The following is a 23819-nucleotide window of genomic DNA, read 5'->3' as shown; positions in this document are numbered from 1 at the left end:
CTTTATTCGTAATTCGCCTTAGCTTTGCCTCAATTGATCAACACAGCGAATCGTGAAGTTAAGCAACTTCATCACTTGTAATATTCAAGCTCTTAGTTTCACATCCTGAATGAAATATTGCTGAAACTAGTTTATTAGTACCATCGTTCACTGGTTTATGTGGCTCCTAAGGACTTACTCTCAGAGTGTTTTGGCAAACTGAATGTGGAGACGAAAGTATTATCATGCAGTGTTTATCGTCAAATGTATAAACAGATAAATGTAGACGTGCCGTTGCTCGCACCTACCTTTCTCTGTGCTGCTTCTTTTTATGCGAACCTGCTTGTTGAATGTCTGACGTAATTTGTGTCGTTCTGTTGTTGTTCTTGATTTTGTCTGTACGTTTGTAACTGTGCCTCTCCCCCCCCCCCCCAAAAAAAAAAAAAAATAATAATTATAATTATAATAATAATAAAAAAAACAAACAAACAAACAATGAGCACTAAACCTGACTGAGCTTGAACCGTCTTGCAGGCGCTGAAAAGGGCGTGATACCAAGCCTGGCGTTCACGGTCCGTATCGGCGATGAAGGTGAACGTTCTGCCGGGTATTTTAAGGAGGAAGTGGAAACCGCTTGGCCATTCGGGATGATGTTCGCCCGTCAAGATGAGAGAGAAGCCATCTTTGTACGATCCCAGGGGTACTGACCGCCTCGGATTGGCGTCCTATAGCAAGCCATTTGCAGAAAGAGATCCACGACAATACTTGTGAGCTTTTCTGGCAACAATGATTGAGATGATGATGGTAATGTTATGGTGATGATGATGGTGATGATGGTGGCGATGCTGGTGGTGATGGTGATGATAGTGGTGATGGTGATAAAGGTGATGATGGTGATGGTGGTGACGATGGTGGTGATGATTTTGATTATGATGATGATGATGATGGCGACAATGGTGATGGTGATAACGATGGTGATTGTGAAAATGATGATGATGGTGATGATGATTTTGATGATGGTGATGATGATTTTGATGATGATGATGATGATGATGGCTACGATGGTGGTGGAGATAATGAGGTGATGATGACGATGGTGACGATGGTGATGTTGCTTATGACAGTGGTGGTGATGTGCGGTGCTGAAGAGATGAGAGATGATGAGATGCTAATGATTTGATTGAAGACGAACGATTATGAGAAAGATGGTGTTGATGGTTGGGATGATAGGTGGGGTGATAGTCGTGGTTGGGATGGTTACATTGGTTGTATCATATTGAGTATTGGTGGTAATGTGGGTCGGAATGGTGACAATTTTGTTTTAAACGAATATATCGTTATGCATGATATAATATATTTCAATATGGGTATAAACGACGAACACAAGGTGATAAGGCAGTATAGCAAAACTCACAAAGATGCACGTTTCATCAGTTGGCGGTACATTCAAATAACGAGGACGCGCCCCTTGCAACTTATTTATGGTCTAGCTCTACGAATGCCTCTTGAGCCTTCCAGGGTCTTCCTTAAAAAAAAAAAAAAGAAAAAAAGAAGAACTGATAGTCCCACTCATCATTGAAGATATAGTTATATAGTTACAACCCATTGATCCATGTAATGAGCTTATACTTCCAGTACTCAGCACCGATGAGTGCAAGCAGTTTTTGCCTCTGAGAGTCATTATATCCGGCACAAATCAAGATGTACGTCGTGTGCTGGCCTTCAGTCACTATGACCTATGATATTATGTTTTTCACTGTCGCTAACGATCACTTGCTCACCAGTGGGTTGATGAAGTACATGAGATTCTGTCCGTGGAGAACAAACCATCGTCTCCTGAAGGGCTTCCGGCCCGTACTGTCCGTCTTCTGCATATAGCCCTCCATGGTCACTTCGCGATTAAGAGCTCGTGAGACCTGTGCAACAAGACACAAGCAAACAAACAAACAAACAAACACTCACATAATGACCAGCGAGCACAGAAATTTACTCACACTTCTGAACATATTTACAACCTGATACAAAACAACAATGATGAAGATCATACAAGACTGACGTACTCGAGGGAAGAATTATATCAAACGACTCTCAAGAAATTGTTGCTGACAAAATATCGACTTGTCCTCAGCAAGGTGAATAACAGCTAGAGAAAAAAGGAACGCGCAAAGTGTGTGGGAAACATTACCAATTCTCATTTGAGGCGAACATACTTACTCTATCCTTTCATTAAAAGTTTCTGACAAAGTATTGAATTACATCCCGTTAGCTGTCGACCGATGTGAATCGACATTGCCACAAAGAGGAACTGTTTAACAGTTTGTGAAATAATCTATGATTTCACAACTAGAGTGGTGCAAAGTACTTCAACATGAATTGCGTGCGGCTTGTTGTTGCTAGGCAACTTCATAAACTCGAAAATAGGTTGTGAAGAGTGCAGCACTAGCCTTGAAACTGGCAGTGAAAGTAATTCTCTTGAAAGATTATCGTCGGTTTACTGGGTCATCGTGGAGTACTATCGTTCAACCAATTCTCTTCATTTCCTCATCAAAACTGATTATAAAGGGCCACTCTTTTGTTCAAATTGACTTAAGTATAGAATGAAAGCAGATGCGAAAGAGTGAAAGTTTCGTGAAACATTGCACATCGGACATGAGTGAATGATATACGACGTGGCAGTTAAAACCTCGTCATGTCTTTATGCTACATGAGTGCAATACTGCCGTTCACTATTACATTCAAATTAGATGTCGTCGAATAAGATATCTCTCTTAGGTCAGAACAAGAAACAAATAGCAAAGTATTATTAGAATCTCCTATTTAAGCACGTTATTATTGCAAATCATAACAACTCAGGATATGATTGTCTTCAATATGTCTACCTCTGTCTGTACAAATAAATTTGTAAGATCGCAACTGCTGGTTCCTGTTTTCCATGACATGTTTGTTAAAATGTATAGATCAGCAATTGCAATCTTACAAATTAATTTGTACCCGCGAGGGAGACAAATTAAAGATAATCATTCCTCATCTTCACCCCTCTGCTTAATTATCTGTAACTCTAAGTACTTTGATACCGGTGACATAGTTTCTTCTTTTCGAATTTATGTCACAGAAAGAGAATTTAGTGAAGATTTGTGTAGTGGTCAATGGAGGACTCGCGACAGGGTGAGATTGCCTAAGATTATTTGAATAGTGACCAAAATCACCTTTAGTTTGGCAACATGTGAAACTTGAAATAATATAAGCTTCCTCAATATATCTGTTCTGGGTATTTTATCACACTTAACTTTGTAAAATCAAATAAAAATGGGGTGAAATTTGAAACAGTTCAAACTGGAGCCAACATTCTGTATTGCGAACCATCTGGGATTAGCTTGTTCATAATTGAACAAACAAACAAACAAATAAATAAATAAATAAATAAATAAAAGCACTGAGAAAGTCCCAGCATACTATGATAAAATCACAGAAAGTACCTTCGTCGTTGACATTACTATTAATGACATTCATAAATGTAATTGTATTACATTGTACCTCCTTATCGTCCACAGAAGTTCTCCTGACACACAGAATGTGATGCTTCATGACCCAGAACTTGAAAATACAGATGGACTGGTACCACTCATACATGTCCTGTAAGAAGAGGATAAAGATAATAACAGTAATATTATACATCTTTTAATCCTTTTTAACGATATAATCTTTATTAACGATAATATTGTAAATTCATCGCCGCTTCGTAGTCTTATACTTTTTGCAGACGACATAAACATTTTTTTTTATTCCAATAAAAGGTTTGCAATGCTCATCAACACACTAAAGTTAGAAATATTTAAAGTTTCTTTTCATTTAAAGTGGCTTGTTTGTAATACATTATCACTAGATATATTTAAAACAATTAAGATCTTATAAGATTTAAGTCTCATAACTCTGTACGTGTTAATTTTACCGACTATTGTGTTTGTGTTGACGGACATCCAATTATTGTCGAAAAGGAATTTACTTAACTTTTATGTAATTCTATTGATTCAAATTTATCGTCGAACGATCACTTCCACAATGTACATACCACAGTCTCTAGACATGATGATAGAGGTGTCAGAATTCTATACCGTCTGAAAAAAAATTGTTTCTCAAAAGTCCTTGACTAATTTGTAAAATGTACACATATAACATGTAAAACATTACCGTACATTCCCTGCTATATCACTGTGTGGGGGAAATTGTGGTTCTACCAAGGCAAACGTAATACTGCTTTTACAAAACCATGCCATCACGCGGTTGATCACGAACTCCCGCTACATAACAATCTCCAACATTAAAACACTGTAGTGACATTCACATCTTCAAAACAGCAATCTTTAGGTATGAATACACGTTCAACCAGCTCCCTTCAGCGTTCAATGACCTCTTAATCTCTACTCTACTATCTATTCCTACCCAACACATCGTCTGTCTATCATTTAGAAAACTCCAGCAAAGAATTGTCCCGTAGCAAAAAACAAACAAACAAACAAACAAACAAACAAAACAAAACAAAACACAAAAACACAAAACAAAACAAAACAAAAAATCTTTTAAGATATAGGGGGCTGGACGCCTGGAATTCCTTATCCGACAGCATTAAACGATTGTATTCATTCAAAAAGCAGTTTAGTGATATAATGTTAGGTCAGTACATGGCTGACGATGAGGACATACCGCTATATATTTGTTTGTTTGTTTGTTTCTTCCCCCTCTACTCACTCTGGTACCATTCATTCTCATGCTGTGATTGCGTCAAAAAGTGTGTCAATACTGTTGTACACATATTTTATCATATTTTTTACGTGTTTTGTGTGTTGATAGTCCTAAGCGAATTCCATTATACCCACTCCCAAGATCACTATAATGGACACTGATTAAAACCGGCTGTCGCCTATTAACACCAGTACGTGATCTAGGACACCATGTGTGAACTCATCACTTTCACTACAGCATCCCAAAGGATCGAGTAGGACTAACGCGAACCGACGAGAAGTTGTCTGCTTCGGTGTGTGTCGATCACAGTCATTTGTTTTTTCTGATGACCGCCATTGTCACCTCATTGTACTGTTGTGCAATTAATTGGAGACGTTTGTGATTAGAGATGGCAATCACTGGTAATTGATTGATAATGACTGCTAACTAATATAATAGATAGCCAGGGAGATCAACTAACATGCAGCAACGTTGTTGTTATGTGTTTATGTACAGTATTGCATGCATTCTTGTGCACCATTGAATACAAAAGCTCAACACCTCCTTCACCTAATTCGCGTGATAGTGGCCCTTCTTTGAGAAGCCTCATTTGGGGCTGGACTACAATTAGGTCTATACCTATCCACATATCGCTGCTTCCGATCCAAATCCAGCTTGGAGAATAACATTGAATAAAGTTAAAAAGATAAATAAAATATTTGGTATACATGCTGAATTTGAAGAGGAATGGACATTTGAATTGACATTCAGTATGTACGTTCACAATGGAAACACTGACAGATTCTATTCGGTATACAAAAGACTGCAGCTAGCTCATGTGGAAGAACACCTGATACTGTCACGTGACCGAAAGCCGATCGTGACGTACCCGGACTTATTTATACACTATATTTAATTGATATGTAACTTTTTTCTCGTTTTAAGAAGTTATTACATCTTGAGCGCAGAAAAATAAACATGATGTTGACATTTTATCTATTATTGTTTGCGTTTTAAATGATTAGGATATAAATACAAACAAACAAACAAACACATACACCGGAATAGTGGGCAGTATCTTTCAGTTTACCTCCCTGCATTAAATTCTATCATTATACGTAATGCATATCATAAAAGTTTCTTTTACAGCATTACAAGGATTGAGCTGGCCAAGAATGCTCTTACTATCTACATCGCCAAGGCAGCGCGCTATGCAATCGTGTCAGACTTACTTTGAGACATCATTTCACAAAATAGTGCACTATTTGGAAAATATCGTCCAAAACAGAATAGAATACCATGGAATATGTAAAAGAGGCCAGGTGGACCCCATGGAAGTCCAGCTATTGCACTGAATATGGGCTATCCAGCCATCTTCTCAGAAAAACAAACAAAACACTTTGAAGTAGTTGAAAATATATTATAATCACATGATCTCTTCCAATCAATCACGAGAGAATTAATGTCTTATCCAAAATATGATTTCAAATATCTTTAAGTACTATAGAACTGATGTGCAGGCATTGTAAAGGTCATGAGATGTCATTTGCGAAACAGGATTGTAATGGAGCACTGTGTGATGATTTCTGAATAGCATTCATATCAATGTCCTATTCACGAACATTCTAGGCACTCGGCTCGCATTATAGAGATTCTCGCTTTCTTGCGACTCAAAGAAAAATCTTCATACTGTTTGGAAGGCGTACTGAACAAGGGTGTTTATTCAGTCTGAAGTTTTCGTAATATGTGTCGCCATGTGTGCAAGTATGGAGCGCCCTCCAACTCCACATACTGTAGTTTGAGCGATAGTAGTGTTCTACTCCTATACTTTGGCGGCCGTTCAACCCTCATGGTCCCCAAACAAATAGCTCCACTCAAGATGGAAGCCACGTACGAATGTCCAATGACGAGTATGTATATTTTCTACAAACACCACACAATTACAATTCTCTGCCGTCAGGACTACCAACAACAACTTACGAGCGTCTGCATGGAATAAACATCATGCCTCCTGTTTGATTAGCACCACTGGTCAACGTCGGAACTATCTTACTAACAAGGATATCTGATCATTCCAAGAACAATAAATGGGACACGCCGACCGATGGTGTTGATTGATAAGATGTAGGAACCTATGCTGTTTGTTATAGGTGGTAGTTAGTAAGTCGCTGCTGTTTGTTATAGGTGGTAGTTAGTAAGTCGCTGCTGTTTGTTATAGGTGGTAGTTAGTAAGTTACTGCTGTTTGTGGTGATGGTTGTAGAGCGTTGCGAAAGGCTCGTAAATGATAAAACATACAATATATATGCAACGTCTTTCTTTTAAAATCAAAATTTCAACTTTCAAATCTTCTTTGCATCTCTCTGGCTTTATTTCTACAATCCTCATTTTTTCCTTTTGCCAACAAAGAGTCAAAAGAATTAAACATGTACTCGTTAGATGTGTCAGGAGAGTTGATGTGCAATCCTTTTTTGTTTAAACTAACGTAAAAAAAAAAAAAACGCACAAAGCAACATAGAGAGGACATTGACATACATGTAGTTGAATTCGCGTGTATTGTACGGGATAGTCCTAACTTGATGATGGTTTGATGAAGATAACATCATTTGATAAAAAAAAATAAAACAGTTTGATGATCTAAGCAAGGTCTGCTTTTTTTTTTTTCAAAGGAGATGTTTGCGTGAGTTAGTATTCCACTCTTAAACTTGAGGGAAAATTCACTTTATACTGCATGTATTATGATATACCAGTCCATGTGAACATTGAATAAATGTTTGTTGATTATGACGAATTACAGGTTCAGAACAATTAAACGGCTGTTAAAGATGATATATCAACGAAGAAACGGAGGCTTATTATAGCCACAAGCCGACGAAGAAGCAAGCATGCAATTTTTGGTGTTTAGTTTGATCTTTGTGGTTGTCTTTGAATATAATTATTGTTGTTTTTATATTTTCAAACCTGCCAACTGAGCAAGACCGTAACGAAAGTTTAGAATAGTCTGTACAGTTCAATTGATCCATTCACATGATATAAATATTGAGTAAACGATCATGGTTGGTTCAGAATGTTCCAAATATTTACCATCGATGAGATGTATTTCTTCATATCATGAAGTTCCTTTGATCTCATCATTGTGTCCAATATATCCCAGGATGGACATTAATCTCTCTTCTGGATTGAGCAGTTTACTTCGCTTTCATTTCACCTAATTCATTTTATTTTCAATTTTTTTTTTTATATTTCAACACGGTGATAAAAAGAACTTGCTCAGCCAGTAGCTGTAATTCTGCAAGTCCATTACAAAATCCCATATAACGCATGCAGAGTACTAAATTTAGTAAGACTAAAACGTGGTAATTACACAGTCTACATGTTTTATATTGGTGATTTCTTTCGTTCTCGGCAAAGGAAGTTATTAGTCATTCTCATGCACCAATGTATGAATGGTTATCATGTGGTACCCTGGCGAAGCAACGTGTTTTTTGTCACAACACAGTCCAACACGCGGTGTATTATGTCACATCCAGCGGTGATTTAATTTCATCTTTCACGTCCGTGTTTACTGTATAAGATATAATAGGATCGCTTTGGCCCATTTAATTAGCACTGTAAAGAATAGGTTTCTACCAAAAGAGATCTGAATGTATGTTTCCTCAATGATATTATGTCGTTTCGTAAGTACAGTACGATGCATCTCAAGATCACTTTACGACAGCTAATCGTCTGTTTGAATCCGGGTCGCAGGGTGTACTTCGTATCTACTTTGCGTCGGACATTACTCTATCCCAGGTCTAAAAAACAGAACGGTTAATAAAACCAGTCATTTCTGGACCGAAGACGCAAAGCGAAAATATGGAAACATAAGGTTTGGGGAATTTCCGTCCCACGTTGTCCCTTCAGCGCAGTTTTGATTTAAATCGAAACTAAACTATCAGTGGGTGAGAAAAATTGGCAAGAAGCATGAGAATGGTGCATTTTGTACTAACTTCGAAATAACACCTAGTTTGTGGGCATGCCTCAAAGGCACTCTCATGGGAATTATGAACTTTTGTTTTCGGGTCAATAGTGGGTATTTACGAAAATACAATTTTAGTAAATTTAATTTCCAGATTCATTATAGGTACATGTAGACCTACTCTCAAAAACCGCCTTCACCATGGGATTTCTGTGGTTTTCAGGAGAACAGTTATACCTACAAATGCGTATTCCATCCACTTTTATATTATGACAGTGACGTGTAATATAATGAAATATTATTTGGTCTCCATTTCGGGCTCTATTACTTTTCAAACCAAGGATATTGAAGTCAAAATGGAAATGAAACACGATAGACCTGATGAGGAATGCTGTAGTTTTAATGGTGCTCAGATAGAAACCTGCATATTGGATGCTTATGGGCACGCTTTCATTCGAATTCAGGGGACTTGTATACTTCCGCATGAATTTAACACACACGTATACACACCATCATGTGTTTTTTCACTGATTGGGACCTTTCGACGGAGTTTGAGCACACCAATGTATTTTGAAGATCTGAGAATTAAAATGAAACGATTTGCCGGGTTTCGTCGAAAGCAGCATAGTAGAGAAATCATGTGCGCTTTGTACATGATACGTTGTTCATACCATTGTCATATCATTGACAAAACCTCTATAGGAATTTACTATCAGATGTGAACTTGTATAATCACGTGAAAGAAGTGTTACAGGCAGTCTATTACACAAGTATTGCAGTAGACTGGTAGAGCGCAAAATTCGCGACAGAAGTATTGACCAAGGAACAGATCCTAGATATGCTTTACAGGAAGACATTGTAGCATTTTACTGGGATCCCGGAAAATAAACAATTAGTCACTCGTATAGAGTATCAGCTGGCGCTGATGAGCACGCACGATCCTTGTTTCTTCACACTCATTAGACTAACAAAGACTGGGACAGTAACAAGCTTCCTCATGCAATCTTCAAAACAGGACAGAGAACCGGTTTGTTGACTGAACATTTAAGGGCAAAACATGCAACACAGCGCAGAAGGCAACTGCAAATCTTTTATGCACTTTGAACGTTTTCAATGTTGAAATACGATGTGAGGCCTCTTAACGCGTTCGTCGACCAACATAAACAACGATAAGTGATGACGTCCGTGTGCGTGATGGAATCCCAGAGTTAAAAACACAGGCCTGGCTAAAAACAGGGATGTAGACACCGCAACATTTTCCTGAAGCACTTCAGTAATTGCTGCATATCCTCACTGGCGGGTGCCCAGAAGCTGTTTATATAATATGTGCACCCTTCGACTTGGTGTCGAAGGGGAGGAGTTTCGATGACAATAACGATGGTGATGATGATAATGATTGACAATAATAACAATAAAGAGAGTAACGTTATATTTACTATGACAATGATCTTGATAATTATGATAATGACGATACCACACTACCACAGTTTGTGGTAAACCTTTTCTTAGTTGCAATAACAATAACAATAATGATAATAATAATAATAATAATAATAATAATAACAATAATGATAATAATAATAATAATAATAAAAATAATAATAATAATAATAATAATAATAATAATAATAATGATAATAATAATAATAATAATAATAATAATAATAATAATAATAATAATAATAATAATAATGATAATTATAATTATAATAATAATAGGCCTAATGTATGTAACAATAAGATCTTCTTTATCAAGGGTAGCCTCTTCAGTATCGCCATTGCTCTACCAGAGGGCCCTGCCATTGTTATTACCCCAGCGTTGCCAGTATACACCTGGGTCGAGAGGGACATGGTGAGTAAAAACATCTTGTCCAAGGACGTAAGTGCTGGGCGGGAATCGAACTCATGTCCTCCAATTTGGAGTCGTGAGTCTTATCCACTATGCCACAGCTCCCCCCTTAGTTATACAGCATAACATACCAGTCAGGAATTCCCAAAGTCCCTATGTACTTGGACACTTCAAAATATAGAAAAGAAGTAAAAGCAAAACTAGTTTGCATTCATATCCTGTTTGGGTCTTCAACCAGCTAACAACGGAAGCGCACTGCATGTACATGTATACATCGATGAATAGCGTATATTTACATTGGTCTCAATCTCCTCACAGTGGCAAAGGTCCTCAACATTTTCTTTCCCTCCTTAAAAAAGGAAGTTTAAAAATCATAATGACTAAGACATATCATTATTCTACGGTGTCATCACTGCTAAAAATAGACCAACTTACAGCACATCATTCATGCAATAACCGCCACTTCAGCACAAGGTCTAGCATTAACTGTGTCATTGCTAAACACAATGCCCACGAACACCATTCAATAACCTTCACTCTGTAACACAAGGTCTAGCATGGTGTCATTGCTAAACACAAGCCCACGAATACCATTCAAAACCTTCACTCTATAACACAAGGTCTAGTATGTGATGGTGTCACTGCTAAACACAAACCCACTAACACCATTCAATAACCACCTCTATATAACACAAGCTCTACCACGGTGGCATCATTACTATACACAAACCCACTTACACCATTCAATAACCACCACTCTATTACACAAAGTCTAGCACGGTGTCATTGCAAACACTAACCCACTAAAACCTCGTACGTACAAAAACACGTTGTTTTTGTAAGCACTGTTTCTTGAATATCAGCGGCACCACAAGAGACTCAACCACAACTGAACTCTGATGGCTCCAATTCTTCTCGAACACCTGATTACATTCAGCTGAGACCTGTATGCCCAAACAGTTCATCAACCTCTAAAATATTCCACAACGACACAATTAGTGAAAATTATCAATACTACAGTCTTAACATTATGATTACCAGCACTACTCCCAAATCAATACCGAGATTATATTCTCGCTATAACCACCAACATCGAAACAACTATTCCTTTGAAACAAAGCCACCAGCCTCCATTACCTACAGCCATTTCTGGTGATAATCACGGCGTACATATTGTAATAAAAAGATCTGAAATAAATGAGTTTGTTACTTGTTTGGTTTACTATCGCTTGACTCAGTCTGAACTGTACTACTCATGAGTGTTCAAGTAATACACTCTAGTAAGATTGCTGTAGCCTAGGTATAGGTGTGCAATGTAATTATGTATACATAATATGTGTATGTAAGCATGTGTGCGTCTAGGTACGATAGATTGCCGTATAAATGAATTTAATCTGTACAATGTATATCACTGATTTATTCATCGATACGCTCACCAGTTCTGCCCTTTTTTGTGCACCTTATGTTACATATTTCATGTATGTGGATTCATTTTAATTCAGTTGTCATTTTTTACCTCAAACAAAAGTTGTAAAAAAAAATACAAAGAATACATTACACATTACGCATCACAAATACGCAATTATTAATAACTACAATTGATTCATTCATAAACTTATCCATTCATTCAGTCATCCATCTATCAATTCGGTCAGTCAATAGTCATTTATTTTTCTCGTTGTCATGGAGGATTTTTTTGTTGATGATGTTCTTACTTCTGTTTTTGCTTTTGCTTTTGTGTTGTTTTTGTTATTATTTCTATTTTTGTTTTTATTTTTATCTTTATTTTTATCTTTATTTCTATTTCTATTTCTATTTCTATTTCTATTTCTATTTCTATTTTTGTTTTTGTTTTTGTTTTTGTTTTTGTTTATGGTTTTTGCTTTTGCTTTTGCTTTTTTTTTCACGTCCCTCGTTCAGCTTACCTTTTCCTGCTCAGCGTAGAGGTAGATCATCCGGACGCCCCGCGTTCCCTCGTCGATGATGAGCTGAAGACCGTTTGGGTAGTGGATCTTTTGCTCGGATGCGAGACACACGTGCACGTCCGTAAGGTTGATGTCCCCTCGCATAGTCTGCATCTGATTGGGATGACGATCACACATTGATAGTGATATATATATATATATATATATATATATATATATATATATATATATATATTACGACATCAAAAGAATAAGATGTCGTAATCAAAGTAGGAAAATGATGCACCTAGCGATTTCTAAGTGTTGTCATACTGTATCACTATAGACATATCTTTTATAAATCATACATAGTGTATTAGAGAGAGAGATGAAAAGATGGATAGATATAACATATTTATATAGGCCTATGTGATCAATAAGTTAAATAATAATTACATAAACATAAACATAAACATAAACATAAACATAATAAAACATAAATTTTCATAAAGAGTATGTAGTGAACAATTGGTTGACTTCTCATGATCGTACGTATGTCGCAACGTGTCTGAGTTTTTCTTAAAATTTGCTGCCCATTTTTTCTTTTGTCTTTTTTTTTATTCCGCTATGTCGCTTGGAAAATCTGTCTCTCTCTTTCTTTTTCTTTCTTTTTCTCTTTTCTCTTTTTCTCTGTGTGTGTCTCTCTCTTATTCTCTCTCTATAAGGAGAGCTCTTCCGGATGATTAAACCTCACAGACCGATTATGATATTGTTAATCATATTTACAATATGAAGCCAAAGAACAGTAAATCCCCCTACAGGCAGTAACAAGGTCGAAGTTTCACGCAAAGCGGAAGAGGGATGTCAGATTTTGCAGTACCTGGCACGTAGTAGCAGCAGGACATTCCAGGAGCTTTAAAGTTATTCTTCATTTCAACATTACATCCTACATAAGCCATTTCGTAGTTCGACTTTGTGCATGAGCAGAAGAAGAAGATAAAACGTAACTTGCAATAACAGGCATGTTGGTTTAAATTCCTTGAGATAAACATCTGTGATGTAATGATTATTCATGTAATCATAATAGTCTTCTCTACTCTACTGCTGCACCCCTACCATCCCTCCCTTTCTCGTCTTTTCTTACCCCCACATTCCATCTCTCCTGTGTTCAACCTTCATAATACAATATAAATAATTGTAATATAATCATAATACGATGTATTCCATACCTTGGCTTCTGTGTAGTATACAAGCGAATTGCGGGCGAAGCAGAACCATCTCCGCTGAAACATATTGTCATCCCGTCCTCGTTTCCATAGATACCCAGTCTTCACCCCCATCTTCATGAAACCCGGAAGAGGTTCAGGCTTGAATGGGAATCCTGCTGGCGACGCAAAGTGACCTTTGACGTACTTGGAGGTCAACCATTGCTCTCGAAACGTCCTGTAAAACGAGAAATAATTGGTTTGTTATGTCAGTTATGTACAAGTTAAGTGGTGTCATGAATTGCAAGGTATATTTTAACTCAACTTTATTCATCTATGCATAATATTATCAATTAAAATACACACAAATAGAATAATGACTTGGAATACAAATTGGCACCGCAACAGAATATAAATAAGATTATAAAGAAGTTATTTTATCATCTCTACTTCTTACCTACGTTAGTTATTCATACATCAAGTAATTTCTTGGCATAATATCCTGACGATTTACCATAAGAAAACCGAAACAATACAAGTTAAGACCTCCAACACAAGCGGCGCTTAATTGATAAGGCTATTGGCTAAAAAAAAAAAAAGAAAAGACAACGAATGTAAACATAACTAAAATATCGATGTGAGAAAAAGAAAATGCATGTGATGTGATAGTTCGTGTGAGTATGTTTGTGTGTCTGTGTGTCTGTGTTTGTCCCTAGGCTTGAAGAAACATTTTGTCCTACACTTAACCAGAATGTTAGAACTTTAATAAGAGCCACGGGGTCACAGAGACCACATTAAATATCACATCAAAGAGGAAATCAAACACTCCACGGATGGTGCGACAATTTATAGGTCGACTCAGAGTTCAAAATACAGTATACGCACTCCTGACTTGCCGAATATCGTCATCGATGTTTTTTGCACCTTCTAACAAATTTTGGGGTAGGAGGTGAGGTAAGAATTAAGGCAAGCTAGTAAGAAAAAGTGATACAAGCAGTTTGACTGTAGGGGTAAAAGGAGAATGTTCCTCGGAGGGAAGGTTATTAAATTGGAGTGAAATCGGTTAGGCAATTAAAGTAACAGACTGTGGAAAATTCGGCGAAATGAGATGAGAAAATAAAGGTGATCAAGTAGTCATGTGAAACATGGCGTCTGTAGTAGGCACCTCCCAATTACCACGTCGACACACGACCTCGCCATTCACTATCTGTCATGACTGTGTTGAACGGGATTGCGCTGTTTGCATCCATGGCAGGGCGTAAAAGATAGCTTATTTTCCGCATGAAAAAGCAACAACAACAACAACATAAATACAAGTTCTTTTCAGATACTTAGACAACATTTTTCTGGTTCTTTCTCTAATCAGCTGCTTTGTTTTGGTACCCCTGCCGTTGACACTGTAAGAAATTTACCCATGATCATTTCCCTGCACGGAAATACTGCTAATGGCAATGTATTTCCCGCGTTACGCCTGATAATTAAATGCGCCGCGTATACTACCAAGGTTCGACACTGTGGAAACTTCAAGCAAATATTTATCCCCACAGAATGTTTTGGTTTCAAACACTCCTTTCGCGTACTCTCTTTCACAATCTTATACAATGCCTACTAAGACTGAAGAATTACCACATTTATATTTCATCGAAACTAAAATTTTAGATACAATGCAAGAGCAGTACTTGCACTTACCGAAAGAGTCCTCATAACCTATCGGGCATATCCTTTATGATCACTCAAGGTTGGAAGATAAATTATCATGACCTCCATTGATATACAAGAGGGTGAAAAAAGGGAGGTAAAATCTTGGTGGCAGTAATACGCACGAACGATATTTCTTGCTCTACTTTGACGAAATTGATCCAGCACTTTACAGTAGGCTCAATAATGGTACCAAATCGTTTGGTACTAAATTAAGGTTATTATACATGTATGCCAGCACAAGATCTTACTCACGGTCTCAAAATGGCAGTCAATTGAACAAAGAATACAATATTACTGCTGTGTTATGGTGTACAAATGGTTACATAATTTAACCCCACAATAGATCATCACTCACCTCGTGACCAAACATTCTGTTACCTATGCCACTCGGTCTGCCCTCTCTTGTCAATTCAAATCAATCAATCAATCAATCAATCAATCAATCAATCAATCAATCAATCAATCAATCAATCAATCAATCAATCAATCAATCAATCAATTGCGCGTACCCAAACCAAAAACTGAATAGAACAAACGTTCCTTCATTTATTATCCCTCATTCATTAATACCCATTAATTCAAACAGCCTCTTCTTTGCAGAAAAGGTGACAACACACATCTCTATTTTGATATAATATGATACATTGCACTAGCTGTATGGTTAGATACCAATTTATCACTTGCTTTTATGTTTGTTTGTTCTTTTTCTTGTTTTTTTGCCCTTACAAATCAATTGCTTATCAGCTTCATCATATTTATGTTCGTTTTGATTTTGTTTTTTGATTGTGCACACTTCTATGTATGACGCAAGGCTTCCATGTATAAGGCAGGCCTTTGTGGCTAAGAATGGGACTACCCTGCTTTTGTATTAGAGGGGATAAATAGATAAATCACCCAAAAGAAAATTAATACTTCTTTGAGAGAGAGAGACGATCTTCGAGTCATGATGTTTTCTTGATTTCTTGCAGACATGTTTAGGAGTGATAGACTTTATTTTCAGATTCCATTCTTGATTCCATTCGTTTCCTTATAACATGCTTACGAGTATAGTCGCTATTGTTATTTCCCTGTCCTAAACGACCTGATCCAACCATGGAAATCTACCGGCAGACCTTGATTGTTGTTGGTGTTGTTGGTGTTTGTTTTTTTTTTTTTTCCTTTGGTACACAATAGACATAGAATTACGTGATTCTACATAGGGATTTTCCCCGATTTGAACCTTTCAGCCTACCGTGCATATGACTGTAATAAACGGAGATGTTAGTCAAAAGTATAACACGGAGCGGAAAAGAGGCTAAATCCTTGGGTATCCGGATTGATAAACTGATGGCCGAACGGTCAACCACAGTCAAGCGCCATGTCAACTTTTAAGGGACACAGTGAATTGGTGATCCTTTCTTTTGAGCGATCAAATCTGGAGGAATTCTACAGGATGAATTATTTCGTCATCACAAAATTGACACTTCTTGATTCACTTCTCCAAATGGAATCAATTGAATTCATTAGATCTGCAGAAAATTGGAAAGACATTATTCTAAATAAAAATTTGAAAATAAAACAGGAACTTTACTCCTCTAGAATCTGTTGCCATTAGAGAATCATTTGTAAATTTAGCGTTTACTGAAACACATATTATTATCATACTTATCTTAAAAAAAAAAGATAAGAGACTGCAATTCTGTACAGTATGTGATACTAACAAAGAGCAATAACAATTATAATACACCGAGACAGCAACAAGCCTCAGAAATATGATTTCTGAGGCATTTACAGGTTAAAGAGAAACTCCAGGCAAGCTGAAGTTGATTTCACTCCAAAAAGTAAGGCCAAGTAGAGCTGTAAATAATTCCATACCATCACACAAAAAATATTAACATTTTTTTTTTAATGTTAAAAAAAAAATCGTTGCACGGAGATGATAATATCGGCATAATGAGGAAATTATATCGATATCCATTTCGAGGAGGATTAAAGGCATAATTTACCATTTGCAGATGAAAGCATTAGTGCTATAAAATAGTTCTAAAATGTGAGTTAGGGATAGAAACAACCACTGTCAAAATTTGAATCCGTATAATCGATGTTAAGTGTTGTTAAATACATAAAATGTGAACAATAGTTATAATAAAAAAATTTCCAGACTAAACCGTATACAGTTACGGTTTATTGAGAAAAACCCTGATATCTCCTTTTATTTTAGGTTTTATTGCAAATATTTCATATGGTAGGATGTTTTATGATACAACAGACCTACACATATGCATCAAATATGATATCTTGAAAATTTTTGAAATCACTGCTCCCAAAGGTAAACTGGACCTTTAAGAGAATCAAGAACAGTAAGAATCAAATAACATACATGGAGAAAAATATAAAACAATGTGACAGACTAGGAGAGCAGAGAAACAGGAAGAAAAAGCCAAAAAGAATGAAAAAGGAGATTGAAAATGAGGGAATCATGAGGGAATCATACTACATAGTATCTACGCAAAACTCAATATTTTGCCCTTATACTACTAGTATATTGACTTAAGTGACAATGCTGTAATCTCGAATGACGGCAATTATTACCTATTCGAGGTAGTTTTGCGAGGCAATTACAGTTGTTATTTTGCAGGGTCGGGAGTTCAGCGGGCGATATTAGAGCATATTACGAGCATCCGGGGTTTTACATATACAGTGGGCTCCCGTTATAACGAAATCTTCGGGACCGGCAGTTATTCTTTCGTCATATCGGAATCTTGTTATAACCGAACAAATAAACGATAGAAATACATAGAGTGGATGACATTGCAGCCCATTTTTTTACTTCGTTATAACCAGAATTTTATTATAACCGCGTGTTCGTTATAACGGGAGTGCACTGTAAAACCGGGAGGTGGGAAGAGAGATTCCACTCCTTCTCTTCCCACCTCATGTAAACATTCCGATCGACCACGAAGAGAAAATATTCAAGGACGTCGCTGCGTGTCGATTACACGCACCGCAGAAGAACGCCGATAAATCAAGTCATACAAGGTCGACCACTTCCACTAGTTCCAGCAGCGCGACGCGTCAAACAATGACTAACTACACAGTGACCAACAGTTATTACAACTCTCCAAATTGAAACAGAAGCAAAAATAAAGTGTAAAAGAGTTCAGATGTTTGAAGTTCGCCTGTTACAACTACATTATGTATCTTTGAAGTTGGAGTTGAATGATATACATTGATGAACAATTTTCAATTATTCGACATGTTGGTGATGATCTACAGGTAGTCAAATGTGGTTTGATCTATATCATAGTGTATAGCTGTATTCACATATTTTCTTAATTTTCCTAGGGGATAGGTAATAATTATGATATTGACTGGCCTTGAGGGAGATACCAGATAAATATTGCCCGCACTGAAAGAATATTGCCCTCGTCTTCGACTCGGGCAATATTCTTTCAGTTTGGGCAATATTTCTGGTATCTCCCTCGAGGCCAGTCAATATTATATAAATGTTATACAGGACCTGTGGCAGTTATTACAGGTCTGATACAGCTCTTGACAACTATGACGTCAGCTGCCAGAAGTACAACTGACAATTCAATTCTTTATTTCCTGCTATTCCAGAAGCCAGCCCCCAAACTCGTGATCCTTGAATGAGTAATGACAGGCTTTATGTTTCTTATTTTGGAAAATCGTTCTTGACAATTCACAGCGAGAATTCCTTTAGCGCAGCTCTGAGTCTGTGCTAATGACTCTGTTGGGCCTTTAAGGGATACATCAAACATTTTCCACACTTGCATCTAAAATGTAGTAGTTCCACAACGTTATTTTTGGTATCAAATCTTTAAAAAGAGCAAATAATTTTGCGAAGGCAAGAAATGAGAAGCATGCTGTCAGTATCTTTTTTTTTTCAAAACTAGTAATAAGGCATACAGTGTGTGGTTTGATTTGATTTGATTTGATTTGATTTGATTTGATTTGATTTGATTTGATTTGATTTGATCTCGTCTGATCTGACCTGATCTGATCTGATCTGATCTGACCTGATTGATTTGATTTGATTTGACTTGACTTGACTTGACTTGACTTGACTTGACTTGACTTGACTTGACTTGACTTGATTTGACTTGACTTAACTTGACATTGATTCACTCCTGTAAATTGTGCGAAGCTGTATGATGTTCCCTTTGGACATAGCCACTTTGATATCTTTTGTTGTAGGATGGTGATCTACCTTCTGATACTGGAAACCAAACCTCTCTCTGACAGCTGCCCTGCACCGTTTGGAGAATGACGTGTCGATTATGTCAACAGTTCGAAGTTGTCTCTTTATTTCTCACTTCCTTAAGGAAACGAAGTTTGACTAGGGAATGTTTTTTTTTTTTTTTTTTTTTTATTTATATGTTTTATTTCGAAATCACATAAAATCACAATATTTACAAATAATCATCAATCAGCAAACACGAGAAAAAGAAAAAGAAAAAAAAAGAAAAAGAAAAAGTGACAAGAGCAATTCAGAGATAAAATAAAAAGAGAACCACCATGGTTCATCAATAAGTAGTAAGGTAAAGCTTCCTCAAAGACCCCCGTGTCATAACACACCCAGGGAGAATGGCTCCCCCAGTGGGGTCCCCAGGTCTGAAAGAGGACCATACCCTCTTATTCAACGACAAAAGTCACACCATATCCTACACAATCAAAATTTACTCATCTAATCAACCCTCAAAACTACACATTTTCAACTCATCTCGAGACATCTTTAGCATTGTAATTCAAACCACTACATAAAGCCTAAATCAGACCTGGAAATCCCTGACAGGAAAAGATTACATTACAGACTGTTTAAAAAAAAAAATAAATAAAAAAAAAAAAAAAGGTTAGAGCCTAAAAAATTCCAAAACCATTGAGCAATTAGTTCATGTCCAAGGCGCGCCAACAAAGTTGGAAAAGACAAAGGCCAGACAGAGGGCCGGTGTCACAGGCGATCCGTTCCGGCCAGTCGATAAGTTCCGCCGGAACTTATCGGCGGATTTTGGCCGGTATATCAGATCCCCCAGATCCAATCGGCGGGATTTTTGCCTCACCGCCGATAAGATCCCCCACCGCCGATTCGATCCGGGTCTATACCGTACAATGTATACAAAGTGGTAATGGGGAAACACCCCTTCAGTAAAATGTACTCTTCCAGTCTCCCTCTACAGCAAATGAACTTCTCCAAATCTCTCTGACCAGCCAACCGAATAAAGTTGCCAATTTGCAACCCGGACTACAAAGCGATTCCCCTTTTGCCCCTCTCACCCTCCCTTATCTCTTTCGTCGTCATGGTGGCCATGGTACAGTCACAGAACTCTGCTCTGTAGAGTTCTGCACGATGTGACGTTGATCATGCCAACCTATCTCTGATTTGAATCACTTTGAACAGAATAATCGAATGAGTTACTGTAATTGGAATGTTCGGCATGCTTCATGTTAACTTCTGTAATACAAGGAGCTTCATATTAAACATACTATGAGCTCAAATAGTCCACCTTCATTTTAATGTCTATTTTCATGGCACAGAGTCTAATTTACTAACCTAATCATTTTAGTGCGATATTTTTATAACGACCAATGTAATCGCCAACGTCATACATGCATGTTCGTTTGGTTCATTATTTTTTCAGTTGTAACAACTAAGAATGACGGGATGAATTCTGTTTTTGTGTGTTCAGTTGTCTTTATTATATCTTGTGTCCGTGTGTATGTGCATATGAATGTGTGTGTGTATGTGAGTATGTGTTTTTTTTTCTCTTTTGGGGAGGCGGTCTATCTGTACACAGAGATTACTTCAAACAGGCAAGGTATTCTAAAGAGATACAGTATAGTTTTGGTTGAGATGGGCGATTGAAAATTTTACGTTTTGCAAGATAATCAGAAAGCACATTTGAAATAGAGAGCATACGATTCTAAGAGAAATTGAAAGTTCATTATACAAAATCGGTTGGGACTGAAAAAAAAAATACATGTGTAGTGGGCAGATAAGGTGGGTCAATCCTTTAATTAGGGTCTCTTTATTTATACAGTACGTATAAAAAAAACACGCAACAAGATTTGATTTCAAATTTGTGAAGATTGTGTTAACTTTACACCAAAGTGAGTAGCAGCATATAATACTCCTCTTCAAAATGATATTTATGCATACATGGTCATGGATGGCGAAGTAATCATTCTTTTTAGACAACTTGCGGGGTAAATTGGACTTGGGACCAAGTTTAGACACTGCAAGAACCAATGCACCTCATCAGAAATCAACTGAACAAATGGAATAATGAAATTAATAATCACAACTTTCGGATATCTCTTTTTAACATTACATCCCATGCCCCTCAACATGGCCACCATTCCTTCCCACACAAAGATTAGCTCTTTTCTACATCTCACGCACAGCTCTGCGAATCATTGTGGCTTGATGGCGTAGAGCTTTAAATTCATCAGTGATTCTTTGTCTCTTTGCAATGTCAGTATGAGGGATAATGAACACTTTGCTCTTGAAAAAACCCCAAAGAAAAAACAAATCGCAAGAAGTCAGATCCAGAGATTCTGGTGGCCAATCCACATCATGATACAAGGCAATCGCCCGATTTCCAAATACCTCAGCCAATCTGTTTCTTACTGCAACAAGTCGATGGGCTGATGCACCATCCTGTGCCCACCATAGGCGTCTGAACACATCCCTTTGTTGCACAGGAAAATTTTCCATTAATTCAGGAATCACATGTTCATCTAAGATTTGTAAGCATCCATTTTCGTTGCAAAGAAGAGGGGCCCTAGGTATGTCTCACCAGTCTGTACATAAAAAAAAAAAGTGAATTGCAAAGGATTTGTGCTGGTCTCACTAACTGAAACTTGGTCCCAAGTCCAATTTGACCCATTGTCCAAAAAGAATGATTACTCAGCCATCCATGACCGTGTAAGAATGAATAAGATGTTCACATCAAATTTGATATTTCCATATCCTCAATGATGAGATTACAAAATTAATGACAATAAAACAAGAATCATGTCTTTTGATTGAAGAAGAAGAAGAAAAAAAAAAAACATTCTTGACACAAATGTACATGGTCATATCATATGAAGATGTCACAAATAAGTATCAGAAATATGATGGGGCCTACATACAAAGCTTTAACGCTTGTAAAACTGTAGGTTCCTAATTCATAGGCATATATTATTCGGAGAACGGATATGTTTGTCTTGACCAACTAAAATTATATCAGTACAAAAATCGATAAAGGATAAAGTAATCACAAACCAGACTGTATACGGATCTCGCGGTGTTTGAAAAGGAATGCTATGTATTAAAAAATGTACTTGAAGCTGCGGACAACGACAAAAGACTGGGAGTATAAAAAAAAAAAAAAAAAAGTTGCTAAACACTTGGAAGTGTGTATGCACTAAGTAATATCTGTTTTAATTTGCGTTTGAAGGTGAATAAAGACAAAGAAGAAGTAATATCTTGAGGGAGGTCATTCCAATATCTGGGTCCAGTAAATATAATTGTTTTCTTTGCAAAAATAGAGGGAGTACGGGGAAGGTGATATTATATATAGGCGTCACTCTTGCAAGTGGGATAACAGTGTTCCTTTTGAACATGTGGATAAAAACAGATGGTAATTAGTTGTTAGTTTATACATGAAAATTCCGAGATTGTAATAAAATAGGTCTGGAATTTTCAGAATTCTGTTTTGATGAAAAAACAAACAAAACAAAACAGTTGGTATGAGCCAAATATCCAGCGTGGTTTATGATTCTTATTGCACGCTTCTGAATACGGAGAAGGGGATCCAATTATGAGTGAATTGCATTTCCCCACACCATTGGAAATGGAAAAATTGGATGTCATTGAAAAGAGGAGATTTATGATGTTGCTACTTACTTTGGAGTAAAGTAAACACCATCTTCACAAATTCGAAATTAAATCTTGTTGCTTTTTTTTATACGCACTGTAGGTACATATATCTCAGCAATTTGAAGCTAATTTGTGTAAAATGAACTCTGAATTCTAAAAGAATTGAATGCTGTTTAGTATTACAGGTTACTCATTATTTGTTTGTTCTGAACACCATCTTATAGTCAATACTGTACCATCTGTTCAATCTTGAATGTCTTCCCTTTTCATGATAGGGACCGCCCCCCCCCCCCAAAAAAAAATCGTCTGTTATTGAAAGGGGATGGCTAATAACTGATCATTGGAATCAGTGGGAATGCTGGGGGATGATTGTTCCAATCCTTGGGGGATTCATTTAAGAGTACATTTTTTGTTCTGTGAAAATTATTTGCTTCATAATGGTCTCATATTCAAGTAATGTGCAGTTTAATGTTTCCGGGTTAGCATGCCTGTATCCAGTGACGGGGAATTAAACAACACATTACTTGAATATGAGACCGTTCTGAAGCAAATGATTTTCATACGGACTCTTTAATGAATCCCACTAGAATTGGAACAATCATCCCAGAGCATTCCCACTGATTCCCATTGATTAGTTACTAG

The 23819-nt window shown here is 37.0% G+C and overlaps 1 protein-coding gene across 1 annotated transcript in view; it reads right to left on the bottom strand.

Annotated features, from left to right (window-relative positions):
• Positions 1-23819, bottom strand: part of LOC140245247 (uncharacterized) — a 48103-nt gene that overhangs the window by 8207 nt on the left and 16077 nt on the right. The window contains exons 4-8 of the mRNA XM_072324866.1: positions 13637-13850; positions 12429-12581; positions 3514-3612; positions 1761-1895; positions 488-704 (exon numbers count right to left, since the gene is read on the bottom strand). Of these exons, the coding sequence (XP_072180967.1) occupies positions 488-704; positions 1761-1895; positions 3514-3612; positions 12429-12581; positions 13637-13850 (818 nt within the window). The remainder of the gene's footprint in view (positions 1-487; positions 705-1760; positions 1896-3513; positions 3613-12428; positions 12582-13636; positions 13851-23819) is intronic.

This window comes from Diadema setosum, chromosome 1, assembly GCF_964275005.1.
Source record: "Diadema setosum chromosome 1, eeDiaSeto1, whole genome shotgun sequence".
In the NCBI taxonomy this organism is placed as follows: domain Eukaryota; kingdom Metazoa; phylum Echinodermata; class Echinoidea; order Diadematoida; family Diadematidae; genus Diadema; species Diadema setosum.
Note: the sequence above shows the minus strand (reverse complement) of the source record. Positions and strands in the feature narration are given on the sequence as shown.